Consider the following 15,360-nt stretch of genomic DNA (forward strand, 5'->3'; position numbering starts at 1 on the left):
CCTTTGATATATATCTATAGGCACACCCAGGTGTTGATTTGAGCACATAGGTGAGTTGACACACTTGGCACACAGGTAGTACTCATACCCAGGCCTTGTACCCTTTTTCCAGGCACAGTCTCTTCATTCCCAAGGGTTCTGGCAAAGGGATAAAATAGGAGAGCATCCTGGATTGAAAGAGTGTCAGATTTAAGAGGCTTGGAAGGCCTCAGATTCCTAAACCCTTTGGTGGTGGTGGTGGTGGGTGGTCATAGATATCTCAGATTTGGAAATCTCTCAAGTCTGTTGTTTTCAGGAAACAAGAGTTTGGGTTCCTAAAATTGGAGGAACTTGATCAGGATCTTGATAGAGGCTAGGCTGAGAAGTTCACTTTGGGGCTTATTGGATAAGCAGGGAGAGAGATATCTGTTCTCTCCATTCTTTTCTTTGCTATTTCTTCTCCTTTCCTCTACTTTCTCCTCTCATTCTCACTATTTATTTCCCTTGATAACGTCTCGATGATTGATATATTTCTTGTTTCCTCTTTCATTTCACACTTTCCTGGCTTATCTTTCTTCTCTCTAGTTTTTTCTTTCTTCTCTTCTTTTCTTCCTCCCTTTTCTATCCTTTTCTTCTCTCTCTATCCCTTTCTTCTCTCCTCCTCTTTTCCCTTTTTATGTCCCTTCTTTCTTTTTCCTCTTGCCTCTATCCCTGCTTTCTTTCCCCTTCTCTTCTCATCTCTTTTCTCTTCCCTTTTCCTCTTTTTTCTCTTCTCTCTCCTTTTTCTATTTCTCTACTTCTCTCCCCCATCTCTCCCCTCCTCCTCCTTTTTCTTTTCTTTTCTCTCCCCTCTCCTTTCTTATTTCACTTTCCCCATTCCTTTCTTTCCCTCCTTTCTTCTCCCTCTTCTCTCTTCCTTTCTCTATCCAGAATTTTAGATGATCCATTTTGTAACATCATTGTGTGACAGCCGGAAGAGGGAGCAAATTGTGAAATCTAGGGTAAAGACAAGGTGTAGTCTGATAACCTACTAGAAATTTTAATTAAAAAATTGTGATTTTAATTTTAATCATGAGTTTATAATTATCTTATGTTAAACAATACAGTGGGTGATAAAAATAAGTTAAATCTATAAATACAATCATAATTTTATTTTTATTTATTTATTTATTGCAAAAACTGCTTGAGTCCTATATTGGGCCTTTATTCTTAGCTATGCTACTTGGGGGGGGGGGTGATTTTTCCCTGTTCTTCCCATTCCCCCCCTGCAGCTCCCTTCACAGTACCTCTATCCCATAACTAAAGTGTGGGTCTCAGCAGTGCCAAGAATCTTCATTGCTGAATTCCAGCCCCACCAATATAACCCACAGAAGGCCTCTCCCTAAAGTACCCAGCACCAGACTCAAAAATAACAGGTGTTGATTTGCATATTGCTTTGCATACAATTTGTATGTTATTCATTGACAGAGAGCAGAGAAATTCTCCCAACCCCACCCTCTAGTTATGTCATGGCTTTCTCCGAAGTACACTCCCCCTCCTCTCCCCAGTCCCCCTCCTTTCAGGGGCTAAACACCTCTTCCTGCCTCGGTCCGTCTTCTGGTACAGTCTGCCCAGACCTTGGGGTCACACTGGGCTAGGAAGATCTGGGGTCGGTTGCCGCTCCATTGCTCTCAACTGCAACCCTGTCGCCTTCCTTTCCCTTTTCTCCTCACTCTCCACCCCGAGTGTAACAGGAAACATTGATTTGGTGTCTCAGGGGCTGTGGCCTCACTCAAGTTGCCTGATAGATTGGAATCGATTTTTCTGGTCATTTGCTGGAGCTGCTCAGCGAGGAGAGGGAGGAGGAAGGACCACACAGTCTTCTTCCCTGTGGTGGAGTAAAGTGAAAAGGGGAGGGGAGAGAGATGCAGCAGAAGGTGGAAGATTATCTTTGACTTCTCCCTGGGCCTGGCATCAGAGTGGTTAGGAGTCTGCCCCTTCCCCCTTCCCAAGTGTAGCAATTTCCCAACCCTCTTTTTCCTGTGGGGATGGGGGGAGGGAACGAGGACAGAGTCCTTCAGTATTTACAGCCCCCACTCTCCTGTGTTTTGGATCTAAGGGATATAATGAACTAGACATCCTGCCCAAGGCTAAGTTGGCATTCCTCAAGAAAGTCAAGGCCACAGTAGTTCTCTTCTGACCCCAAGGGCAAACATCCGAATCTCCTCCCTCAGGCCCATAGAGCCTTGACACATCGCCGCGGGATAGGGGAGGTTCTTTCCTCTTTCTCACCTCCCTCCCGGGGTCTGTCGGGTTATGAGGCCTAGGAGTCACCGAGTATTCTATGTTCTGAGGCCTAGAGAGCTTCAGTCCGGTCCCTCTCTTCCCCTGACCGCCCCCCCCTTAGTCCCCTTCTTCACTCTTCCAGGTGTTGGGGGGAGGGGAATGGACTCAGGAGCAGGCTCAGAATGGTTAAGTCAGCTTTGGGCGGGGATGCTGCCGGGCGATAGCGACCTGGACCCCTGAATCTGAAAAGAAGGAGCCTAGGGCCGGACACCTTTCTGGGCGGGGGCTCCTCAGCCGCCCCTCGGAGCTCTCTCTAGCTACCGCCACGCTCCCTGCGCCCCCTCCCCAGCCCGCGGCCGGAGATTTATGGGACTGCAGTCATAAAGTGGGGCTTGTGAGAACGGTCGGATTGGCTTGCTGCCGCGGCTCCCGCAGCCCCCCAGCCCACCCCTCTTTTCGCTCCGGCTGACCCTGGGACGGGGCTTAGTCTGGATGGGCTGGGGCAGGGCCCTGTCCTTTCCCCAGGCCCGGCCTAGTCCCCCGGGCGTGAGGCAGCTCAGCACCGCGCGCTAGCCCCAGGGGAAGAGTCGGGAGGGAGGAGGGCTAGACCAGGCTCGGGGGACCTCTGACCTCTGAAGCCCCTCGCCTGCTCGCACCCCTACTCTGCCGATCCAGGCCCGGTAAGAGGCTGCCTCAAAGATCCCCATCCGTTTATCCCCATGGCTCTGGGGAACCGCGGGAAAAGGATGATGCAGCCTGGGGAAAAGGGAGCCGCGAGATGCCGAGGAGCAAGTGAGGGGGTGGGAAGGGGGAAGGGAGAGCATGGGGGGGGGTTGAGGGAGGAGCATTTTCTTACCCCCCTCTACGACACCCCCCCACACTCTGCTTCCCACCACTGGAGGTGTGTCTTTAATTCTCTTCCAGACCTAGAATTCTGATACTAAGGAAGGGAACTGAAGCCAGCTGGGGGGCGGGGGGGGGGGGGGTAATGGAAGAGGTTTTATCTTAGGATTCAGGTCCTTTCCACCCTGACTCTTCATTCCTATTCCCCTAGATTCCTTTAATCATTGGGGGGGGGGGGGAGACTGAGTGAAGTCTCTTAATCAGGATCAGATGGGAAATTCAGGGTCCAGGGAGGAGTCCCTTGAGCTGGCCAGGGAAGTGACTGCCTTTGTGTCCAGCTAAGGCCACTAAGTTCTCAAATAAATCCAGAATTAGCCAGGAGGGATTCTTACCCACATTGCTGCCATCCGTTCTTCAGAGACCAGGGTGGAAGTCACGTCAGAATGGGAATGGAGGGATTCTAACCAAGGCTCCTTCCCTTCCATAAGCATTCATCTCTTGTCTCCCCTCATTCTCTTCCCTTCCCCTCACTTCCCTATGCAGAATAGTAGAAAACTGAATATGGGGGGAGGGGAGCTCTCCGTTAATCCAGGCTCTGCTACTTATCTATATGTCATTTTTTCCTCCCTGGAACTCAGTTTCCTCATCCATAAAATGGAGAGATTAGACTAGATCTTCTCTAAAGACTGTTGCCAGTTTTAAAATACATAATAAATGCAATGATCTAATGGACTGACTGTGGGCTAACAATAAGTATAGACTTAATCTAAGCATTGCTAGATTCTCTCTCTCTCAAAACCTCCTATTCCTTGTGGGTCAGACAAAAGCCTGGACTGGGCCAGACTAATGAATGGTAGTTAAGTGGAGGAGAAAGTGAGGAATGGAGAGAATCTAGCTGGGGCTTACTGGCACCAAGTAGTCTATTAGGGTTCCTAAAAAGCGAATGCTTGTCTTTCTCTCTCTCTCTCTCTCTCTCTCTCTCTCTCTCTCTCTCTCTCTCTCTCTCTCTCTCTCTCCATTCTTCCTTCCTTCTGCTCTCCCTCCCTCCTTCTGTCTTTTTTCTCTATTACCCTACTCCAAAGAAGTGGTCAGCAAATATATCTCCCAGGAAGACTTCCCTATTTTTTATGTGAAAGTGCAATGAGGGGATAGGAGGCTGTGTTTGTGTCTTGCCTCCTCAAAAACAGTATAAATTTTCTGAAGGTGGAGGCTAAGTCCTACCATTCTGATTTGTTCCTTTTAGTGCCTAATGTATAGGAGGTTCATATGGTTTAAGATCAGAAGGGACCTTAGAGATCATTTTACAGAGGGGGAAATTGAGGCTTAGAGACATGACTTGCCTAGATCATACAAGTTGTAGGTAGATGAGCCAGAATTTGAACTGAGGTCATCTGATTTCAAATAATTCTTCCCCTTAGATCACATTGGCTTCCATATATAGTACTCAATAAATACTTGTTGATGAATAGATTAGAGACAAGCTAATCTGGTTTTGATGTGTTTGGAGGGTGAGACAGAGTCAGTCTGAGCCATGATGGATGTGTGATTATATATGATTAGGAATCCATGTAAGACTGCAAGTAGAAGCCTGATGTGAGAAGAGAAGGCACAGTTGAGAAGGGGGCAGTCTCTGGCTAGGTGTTTGGTGGCAGGTGAGTGCTAATTGGCACCTGGGAGACTGATAGTAGGCACCAAAGCTCTGGATGGTATGGTAAGAAACAATGGCTCCTACTGGATGTTGGAGGTGGGGAATATGGAGCTGGTGTACAGGGATATGACTGGATTGAGGGGAACTAGGGGGAGGTTAGAGTCAAAGCGGGTAATTGGGGAAGAGGTGTGGTGGTGCTAGTGTGGTTTTTTTTTGGTGTGTGTGTGTGTGTGTGTGTGTGTGTGTGTGTGTATGAGACAGCCAACCCAACCCTCGGCCTATTCTTTTTCCTTTCCTTGTGCTTTCTCCATGTTGTTTGTTTTCCTGTAAGTCACTCCCCTTTGCCACCAAGCAGGACCAACCTTGGAGGATAAAATGGTATGAGATGGGTCTAAATGAAGTGAGGACCCCTGAGTCTTGAACTGTTCTGTCTGCTTTCTCCTTCCTCTCACTGTCCTCTCTGTCACCAGTCTCTCTTCTGTTTGTCCTTCTGTCTGTCTCTCTCCTGGGAGGGGGAGGGGGTGAGGATGGGGAGGGAGACTTCACACCCCTGTTCCTTCCCTTGGAGTCACTCTAAGCACTCCGAACTCCTAACCACAGGACTCATGGTCTTGGACCTGGCTGGTGAACTTTTCATGATGCCCTTACCCTATCCCTCTAATGATTAAAAAGAAGACAGAGCAGCAACAAGGTTCATCTCTGTCCCTAGAGAGATGCTTGAAGAAAGAACTGACAGTTTCCTTTTTTCACTTTTCAGAAGAATTATTTTTAAATAAATCTGCACTCAGCCCCATCAAGAAAATGATGGGGGGGGCCCAAAAACCAAAAAATACTGTGATTGGAGTCAGAAAAACTGGGTTCAAATTTTGTCTGTGAGGCTTACTACCCCTGTGACCTTAGGCAAGTCATTTAATCCCCCTTGACTCAGTTTCCTTATTCATAAAATAAGGGGGTTGGACTGATTGACCTTTGAAGTCCCTTTCATCTGTAGGTTTTCTGATCATATTATCCCAAGAAAGAAACAAGACCAAGTTGAGGGAAGTGAGGAATAGCTGATGAAATCCAGCCATATTGTTAGGATTCCACTCACCTCCAATATCACATCTTTTTTTCTACCAAGATCCCTTCCTCTCCTCCTCATCACTGGAGGTGGGGAGTGTTGAGTGGGCTATTTTTGACCCTGCCTGTGCCCTCCTCTTTCTTTCCTCCTCCCCACCCCATGCAGATCCTGAGCGGAGCAGCCCCCCGATGCTGTCTGCGGATGATGCGGAGTATCCAAGAGAATACCGGACCCTTGGGGGAGGGGGAAGTGGGGGGAGTGGGGGCCGGCGCTTCTCCAATGTGGGACTCGTGCACACTTCTGAGAGGAGGCACACCGTGATTGCAGCCCAGAGTCTGGAGGCACTCAGTGGGTTGCAGAAGGCAGATGCAGAGCGCAAGAGAGATGCCTTCATGGACCATCTGAAGAGCAAGTACCCCCAGCATGCCCTTGCCCTACGAGGCCAGCAGGACCGACTTCGGGAACAGGTGAGAGGCTGATGTAGGTATGGCATGCTCAGAAAGGAACAATCTTGTTAATCTCTGACCTCCTTGGGCATTGACTTTTCGCCCAAATGGGTTCCTATGGGCTACTGATCTTCCAAGCTTGAGAATCTTCCAAAGTTTGAGGAAAGAACAACAGCAGGAGACAGTTTGTCAGTTGACACTGAATTTACCTCTCAAAGTTCAATTTTGCTGGTCCTTTAGGTCTTTGGGAGAAAACTTACTTCTGTTTGCCTTTCACATGGGAGAAAGAAAATAGTGGTCTTGGTTCTTAAGACTGGTATTCACCAGAGCAGTTGGCTGTCTTTGAAAAGAATATTGCCCTACCCTATATTTTACTTGGTAACTATTTGAAGGTGACTATTTGAAGTGAGAGACCTTTTTAAGGATAGAATCCTTCTTATCCCCTGAACAGCCATGTGGTAGACAAGAACACCAACTATCAGGTGATTGGGGTCTGAATTAGAAGAGTTTATGGTTGGCCAGGTGCCTGCTCTGATCCTTTCAGGCTGAGTTGATCTTTTGGACCTGGACATGAAGACCTGAGATACATCCATTGTCAGGGGTAGGATTAGGGAGTCCTGAGGTTTCTCCTTATCCTTCTTCTTCATTATTTTCATACTTTATGTCCTATCATTCCAGGCAAATGTTTTTTCTCTCTCTTTGTTCTTCAGTTTTATAACTGTTGTGTGAAGAATCTTGGGCAGGAAGGGCTCTCCATCAATAAATCTAACTGGGTAGACATAGATCCAGTGTCATGGATCATGACTTGTTTTATGATTCTTGAGAGTCACTGGCAGCTGACCTCTTTTATATTGCTAGACCAATCCTTGTCTAGCCCATCTTGGATGCCCTTGTCTTTCCCTTTGTCTTCTCTGGGAAACAGATGTTGGTTTTCAAAGGGGTTTTATAGGCATAAAGGGAAAATAACAATGAAAGAGCAGAGAATTATTAAATTATAATGCAGGAGACAAGTTATGTTGAGAAATGCTAGGCTTTTAATTGGAAAAGCTGTTTAAGTCTTGGTTCTATCCCTTGTTACTATGTGACACTGAACAAGGCATCTCCCTTTTTTCATTCTGTTTTCTTGCCTGCAAAATGGGGAGTGGATCAGTCCATTTACATTCTATGATTTTCCAAATATGTCCTAAATCTAGCTTTTTGGGACATACTTTCCTCCTTCCTATCTATCTGGTTTCTATTTAACCTGACTGGAGAAAATCCTCATTGCATTTTTCCCTAACAAGAGCAATGCTCAATACTTCGTTTTTCCTTCTCATCCAAAGCTAGAGCCCTTTCTGACTTCTTCCAGTAAAATAGGCCAGTGGACAAAAGTTGCAGTCCCATTAATTGGGTCATAGATGGATTCTATGGGGAAAACTTTTTGCTCATTTCTAATATCCTCATGTCTGTAAGGGAAGGGTCATTTTTTGGAAAATTCAGGAGGCTAGGGTCAGAGTTTAAGGGGGGGGGGGAATGTATTCCATGTCTCTGAGGAAATTTCTTTTATTTGCTAATCTGGCATAGTTTCCTTGTAAGGAAGGAGAAAGATCCTAGGAATAGGCCAATTTTGCCTGTTCCCTTATTGCTATTGAAAGAGTGTCCTTGAAATTGTCTCTAAATCTCCAGGCTATGTGTTATTGAAAGAACATCTCTCCATCTTGCCAGTAGACATGTTTTTCCATGAGTCTGACATGTGGCTTTAGCTTGGGAGATATTGAAGTCAGTCTGATATGCTTGTGTAACAACTTTCCAGTTCCCAACCTCTTAGGCTTTCTTCTCTCCTGCTTTCCATCCCAGGAGATCTTCTCTACTCTTTGGTGTGAAAAAATGGAAAGATTTAGAGTTGAGGGTTCAAATCCTGATTTTTTTTTGACTTCTCCAAACTGTGTGACCATGAGTAAATCTCTTATTCCCTCTTGGCCTCAGATTCATTTTTTCCCTGCTCCCCCCCCCCCCACCAGTTTCATCTTTGAAATGAAGGGATGGGGTTAGAGTTGGTCTCTAAGATGTCATGCAGCTCTTCATCACAAAATCATAGATTTAATTCTGAAAGGAACATTACCTGTATAATCCCATAAGATGTGTGGCAGTGGAAAGAAAGAATTCAGGACTTAACACTGTCACATTTTAGCCTTTAGAATCTCAGTTTTTTTTGGGGGGGGGGGCTAGTGCATAAAGCACTGGCCCTGGAGTCAGGAGTACCTGGGTTCAAATCCGTTCTTAGACACTCAATGATTACCTAGCTGTGTGGCCTTGGGCAAGCCACTTAACCCTGTTTGCCTTACAAAAACCTAAAAAAAAAAAAAAAAAAGAATCTCAGTTTTTCTTACTTGTAAAATGAGAGAATTGAATAAATTCACAAGTTCTTAAACTTTAAAAAAATTTTTTTGACATGGATCTTCTTGGCAGTTCCAGAAAAAAAATTTGAATATGCAAAAAAATAGGACAAACAAAGAAGCCAAATATATTGAAATAAAGTTATCAGAATATTTAAAAAAAAACCTAGTTCTTGGATTCCAAGATTAAAAACCACTGGGCTAGGTAGTCATTGTTAGTTCTTCCAATTTTGACATTCTATGATTATTTTTTACTCAAATATGGGGCATATGGCTCCCCTAAATCTGAACTCCCTAAACCTATAATGAGCATTAATTATTAGGGTATAATAGTAATGTAATTTCTTAGTAATATAATTAATTAACATATTGTTAATATAGTAACTATTGGAGTTTAGCAGTATGTTAGTAACAAAATAAATAAGCTGTTAATTCATAAAATATTGGCTATAACAATATGATAGTAATATAATTAATATATTATTCATATGTTTATATATTATTTATATTACTATACCCAAATAATTTATATTTAAATATATCATATAATTAATATAGAATATATATACATATATAGACTTACATATATGTATGTATATGGGTGTGTGTATATATATATATGTATATATATATATATATATATATATATCCTATTCTTTTGATAAGACCTCTCACTTTAAAAGATGCTACCTACATCCTGTGGTTGTCTATATTCAGAGCAATACAACACATCAGTTAGACTCTAGGAGAGCTGCTGAGCTAGCTCAGACACTGCTGTTCCTGGCATATGGTCTGGGAAGGGATGAGGAGTCCATCCACTAATGGACCTTTTCCTACCCCACCCCCACTAAGGATCCAGGACTCTCTTAGTTGTATCAATGCTCCTGAGAGGAGGGACATTCTCCATTTCCTGTCTGCAGTGAATCACAGGCAGATGAAAAGTACTGGTGCATCCCAGTCATGTTCATACCAAATGCCACCATCATGCCTGGCAATCTCTCAGTTAGCCTGCTGGTGGGGCTTTAAGTTGTGATGGAAGAATATACAAGAAGGAAAAGGCAGTGTCAAATTTCAGTTTTTCAGGCAGCTAGGTGGTGTAGTGGATAAAGCACTGGCCCTGGAGTCAGGAGTACCTGAGCCTCAGACACTTAATAATTACCTAACTGTGTGGCCTTGGGCAAGCCACTTAACCCCATTTGCCTTGCTAAAAAAAAAAATCAGTTTTTCCATGTGTTTATTTGTTCATCCACTGTCTTTCAAAAAGCATTTAAGTCCCCAATTTTATCAGGAACCGGGGCCAAGGGGTAATTTAGTGTCACAGATAAGAGTCATCCTCAAACCCAGGAGTCCCTGGGAATCAAATCCTACCTCTGACACATATTGGTGGTGGGATCTGGGGCAGATCACTTCACTGATCATCTTGGCAACTCTCTAAGACTAGTATTTCCAGAGAAGGTGCTGATCTACAGTAGTAGAGGGAATTTTTCCACTTGGAAATCCCCTATACCAAGTTCCTATCCTGTGCTAATCAAGTCCAGTACTAAGGACTGAGAGGATTACAAAAATGAATGAACGGTCTCTTCCCCTGGTGGAAATTAAGTCTACTTGGGGACATTAAGGTTAAACTATATGAAAGAACCAAGTAAAACACATTGAGCAGGATGAGCAAGTGGCAGTGAGAGTTGTCTGTAAATATGCAGAGAAGACATATTCTTGGGGGTCTAGAATGGAGTATATTGGAGTATAATGGGAAGAAGTCTATTTTGGTCATCAAGGATTCTGTTCTTTTTTTAATCACTAATTTACTCTCACCTTGAGTAAGGCCTAGGTTTCCTCATTCTTGGAAGCAGTTAGCACTAGTTATAGCCCTGAGCCTGGAGACAGGAAACCTCATGGGATGTTTGACATCCAGCAAGTCACTTTACCTCTTTTGAACTCAATTTTCTCAATTATAAAATGGGAATAATAACAATATGTACTCTAGCAGCATTGTTGTGAGAATCAAAAGAGATAATATTCATAAAGTGCTTAGCACAATGCCTATCACTGTGACTTATAGAAGTTTATTCCCTTCCCTGTCCACCATCTCTAATTGAGAGAGTTGATGTAGAAGATTATCTAAGATTCCTTCCATTTCTGATCTCTATAAATCTGATCAAAGAAGAAAGTGGGAAGAAGCTAGATGACCCAGAAGGTATTCTCCCTGGAGTATGGAAGAGGAGTCTAACTCTGGCCTCAGACACTCCCTTAGCTATGTGACCCTGAGAAGTCACTTAACCATGATTGCCTCCCCCCCAAAAAAAAGACTTTTAAGAAAAGAAGGTGGGATTTGGATTTGAGGCTTGGAAAAGATGAATGAGACTTGGCCAAGTGGTGAGAACAACTTGAGTGTGTTCTTGGAGGTGAGTATGAGCACAGCATGTGAAGACCCAGGTGAGCTGCAGTGGAAAGGTCACATGAAAGTGTATGGAATACAACCTGGGCTGATTTAATGAATGAGCTTTTGAACAGGGTGGTGGGGGAATGATTTGATAGGTTCCATCTTTTGAATGGGGAAAGACTGGAGTAGGGAACCTCCTTAGGAGACTAAGACAGGAATCCAAGTGGTTAGGAGAATGGAGAGCAGGACAAAGATGGAAGAGATATACCAAAGAAAGAGTTGAACTTGGTGACAGATTAACCTAAGGAGGTGAAGGGTGGGGGTGGAGCAGTTTGGACAAGACATATAATTACACTGGTATCGGGAACTTTTGGTAAAGAAAGGTCAATCAGTGCAGATCAACAATTACAATATAATTTATAGTCCTAGAGAGTTGTCTGATGGGTTAAATGATTCCCTCAGGGTCACACTAATGGGGAGGTGTCAAGGAGCTCCTTGAGCCTAGATCTTCCCAAATTTGTCACTGTCTCTCTTGCCACTCTGTCATGTTGCTTCTCAACATTGTATAATTGGGGCTAATAGAAGAAAATAAGAAATTGAATATGTCTGAGACTTTGAGCTTGGATGACTTCGGTGGGCACCACCCTTGGAAACAGGAAAATTTTGAGAAGGGAGAAGAAGACAATGATGGTTTCAGTTTGGGAAATATTGAGTTTGAGGGGATGATAAGAAGATTAATTCAGCTCAAATACAGCATACTGAGCTGGGTTTAGGGGTACAAAGACGAGAAAAATCTGTCTCTTCCCTTGAAGAGCACATTCTGCTTGGGTATGCCATTAAGCATAAGACAGAGGAGGGAGAGAACTTGGGAGGGGATCAGGAAGATATTGCATGAGAGTTGGCACCTTAAAGAACCTTGGAGGCAATTTTAAGGATTCTAAGAGGCTAAAACCTCTTAGTATTCTAGTATTCTAGGTGTGGGGAGGAAGGGGAAGTGTAAGAAACCCAAGGGGTAGAAGATAAAGTGCTTGGTTCAGGAATCCACAAGTTGAGTAGTTCAGCTGGAATGAAGAGTTCATGAAAGCCCATATGTAAAACAAGAAAGGCTTATGCCAGCCCAAGGAGTTTGCATTTTATCCTAGAAACAATAAAGAACCAAGGACTTCGAAGAATGCTGTGGCCATACTTGAACATTAGGAAGATTATTTTGACAACTATATGGAATGTGGATTAGAGGTAGAAGATCTTGGAAGCATGGAGATGGGCGGGGGGATTATTTTAATAGCCCTGGTGAGAGGTGATAAGGATCTGAATGAGGATAATGGCTGTGGGAGTAGAGAGACTGTGATGAATGGGAGAGGTATTTTAGAGGTAGAATCAACAGAATTGGCTACTGCTTGAAGAGGAGCAAGGGAAAGGAGTTTCAAAGCTGTCTTTGAGATTGTTGATCTGGGTGACTACTCAGAATTAATCAGGAATTTTGGAGGAGGAGTGGTAGGCATAGGGGGAGAAATGCATTCATTTTTGGACATACTGAGTTTGAGATGAGGACAAGTCATTCAAATGTATGTTATTGATAATGCAGGACTGGGTTTCATAAAGGAGATATGAGTTGGGTATATTGATTTAGAAGTCACTCGTTTTAAGGCTGATGAGATCATCAAGAGAGGTGGAGAAATGAGAAAGAAGGTGTAGGGAGGGAAAAGAAGATTCAGGACTAAGACTTGGGAGATATGTATGCATGGGTGGCAGGAGATGGATGATAATTTAGCAAGTGAAACTGAACAGCCAGATAGGTTGAAGTCAAATGGGGAGAGCAATGTCAAAAATGCTGAGGGAGGAGAGTATATACAGGGGAGGGGGGTGGTTAATAGTGTCAGAAGCTATTGAAATGCCAAGAAGGATGACTGAAAAAGGCCATCAGCTTTAGAAGGCAAAAAGATCATTGGTAACCTTGGAGAAAGATGAGCTGTTGCTTGGAGAATCGAGCATTTGGGTCATAAGCCAGATTGCATGATGGTTAACTAGAGATGTCCTGAAGGTGTATTGAACTGACCCTGGGAAAGTCAAGATTAGAAATATAATTTGAAAATCATCAGCATAGATATAAAAACTGAAGGGATGAAATAGAATTAATTAAAAGGAAAGCATGAAGAGAAAGAAGGGCAGCAGACAATGTCAGATGCTGCAGAGTTCAAGCAGAATGGGGGCTAGGGAAAGACCTTGGACCTTAAGAAGATCACTAGTAGCCTGCCTTTAAGTAGATAGCTTCTGGGGCAGATTGGTAGCACAGTGGATAGAGTACCAGCCCTGGAGTCGGGAGAGCCTGAGTTCTAAACCAGCCTTAGGCGCTTAATACTTACTTAGCTGTGTGACCTTGGGCAAGTCACTTAACCCCATTGCCTTGCAAAAACAAAACAAAAAAAGAGAGAGAGAGAATAGTTTCTTTATATTGGAGGGAATTAAAGCAGGGGGTGAGAGATAAGGAAATGAGCCCTCACCTTAAGATAGGAGTAGATAAGGGTGAATGTTATAGAATTGGGGATTAATCAGGTGAGCTTTTGGATGTGTTTGCCAAGGGCTCTCCTCTGGCTGCCCCTTATTTATCCTTGATTTTCAACCCCAAATCCCTTGGACCTCCCTCTCTCCATTCCAGGAGGCCCTCCCCCCCACTCCCCCTAACGGGGTGTCCCCCCTTCACACACACAGGTTGGCGGCTGGACAGTGGACCACGTGTGTCTCCTCAGTTCCCTCTGCTCCCACCTTCATGGCGACTCTGCCCCCACTGTGGCTGGCCAGCCTGCCCAGGTGAGTTCACCTCCATACCAACCTGGGCAGGCAGGGAAAGGGAGCCCCAGTAGAAAGGGCAGGGGAGGGGCCACACACCTATAAAAATGTTGAGGGGGTGGGGGAGGAAAGGGAATGTTCCCATTTACTCACCAAAGAGGAGTCCTTCATAGATGGGTATCAGAAGGAATTTTTGCTTTTAGGGGGTTGGTTATTTGATACTCTATTAAGAACAAACTTACTTAGAGGAATTTTTATTCTATTTTATTCTATTCCATCTTTGATACCTCCCCAGCTGGCACATTTTTCCTTCCCTTTACCCTCCCCCCCTCAGGACATAGTGCTTACCCCTTCCCTTTATCTTGAGCATGTTTAATCCTCTCCCTTGGTATCCATTGTATCAGCAAGAACAGTCTGATGGCTCACTTCAATCCCTCCTGTTGCAGTGTAGGATTCTCTTAGAGTTTTACAGCAAAGATTTACCACTCATTCAAATCCCATTTCCCCTTCCCTATTAGACCTCAGCCACCTCTTCATAAAATGGATCTCATCTTGGGTGGAGATATCTGAGGCTGAGGAGGGGATGGGGATGAAGGAAAGAGGCTAAGGAGCTAAGGAGCTAAGGAGTCTGACATCAGGGAGCTAGGCTTCTGGCCTCATTGACTCTTCATTTCCTAAGGGGAGAGAGAGAGCCTAACATCTTTGGGACCCACAACTCCAACTACCTTAGAGACTACTTAGGGTCAGGATGACTGTATGAGAGAGAGAGAGCACAGGAATCTGTCATGTGAAGTTCCTTTCCATCCTGTCTTCCCAACCTGCACCTTGAAGCATCTTTCCCCATTATCACACCTCAAGACAAAGTAGGAAGATGCTTATGCTTGGATGAGACAGGAAATAGTAGTTTTATTTTTAATCCACTAAATTCTGACGTATTGTTACTTTTTTCTTTATAAGTGGAGATCAGTCATAGATAGAGGCTTCAGATCTATCTTTGCCTCCACCAAATCTGTATGACTTGAATGTTTGTGCTTGGTAGTCTATAGATTTTACCTGCAAAGATTATTTGACTGATTCAGTGAAACTGAGGATTCTGTGATGCTATGAAGTGGGTGTTTGCATTAGGGAAGGGATTGGACCAAATGACTGCTAGAGTCCTTCCCAGTTCTGAGGTTCTAGGATAGAAGTTTGGACTCTTAATTCACATGGTAACTTACAAGGAGTGAAAGCAGCTGGGGATAACTTGTGGAAATCTGTTCCAGGGTTGTTACTTTGCTATTGAAAAAAAAATGATCAATAGAGAGCTAGCAGTAAAGGATCTCTACCTTGACTTATTCGGTATTGAAGCTTCTCTTAACCAGTCCAATCCTTCTCGGCCCTGCAAGTTTTTGCCATTCTACAGCTCAGGTCCAGAGAGGTTCAACAACTAACCGAGTGACACACAGCCAATCAGGGAATAGGTGGGACCTAGGACCTAGGCATGTCCTCAGGCCTAGGGCTCAGAACTGTTTGTGGAAACACAAGGAACATCGGGACCCTACCTAGACTTGGCGATGGAACCCCTTTCATGGGCTAGA

The 15,360-nt window shown here is 44.2% G+C and overlaps 1 protein-coding gene across 13 annotated transcripts in view; it reads left to right on the plus strand.

The window, feature by feature from the left end:
- SRCIN1 (SRC kinase signaling inhibitor 1) overlaps positions 1 to 15,360 on the plus strand; it is a 126,347-nt gene that overhangs the window by 53,476 nt on the left and 57,511 nt on the right. For 9 of the 13 annotated variants that reach the window (XR_012475898.1, XM_074224103.1, XM_074224100.1 and 6 more), the window contains exons 2-3: positions 5,961 to 6,262; positions 13,706 to 13,804. Coding sequence is in view for 12 of the 13 variants with exons in the window: in XM_074224103.1 (XP_074080204.1) it covers positions 5,961 to 6,262; positions 13,706 to 13,804 (401 nt within the window). In the remaining variant the exon portion in view is untranslated. Of the gene's footprint in view, positions 1 to 4,526; positions 4,740 to 5,960; positions 6,263 to 13,705; positions 13,805 to 15,360 lie in introns of those variants that run through there. The other 4 variants (XM_074224106.1, XM_074224107.1, XM_074224108.1 and 1 more) reach the window with 2 other exon arrangements.

The sequence above is a fragment of the Macrotis lagotis genome, chromosome 2 (genome assembly GCF_037893015.1).
Source record: "Macrotis lagotis isolate mMagLag1 chromosome 2, bilby.v1.9.chrom.fasta, whole genome shotgun sequence".
Classification (NCBI taxonomy): Eukaryota; Metazoa; Chordata; class Mammalia; order Peramelemorphia; family Peramelidae; genus Macrotis; species Macrotis lagotis.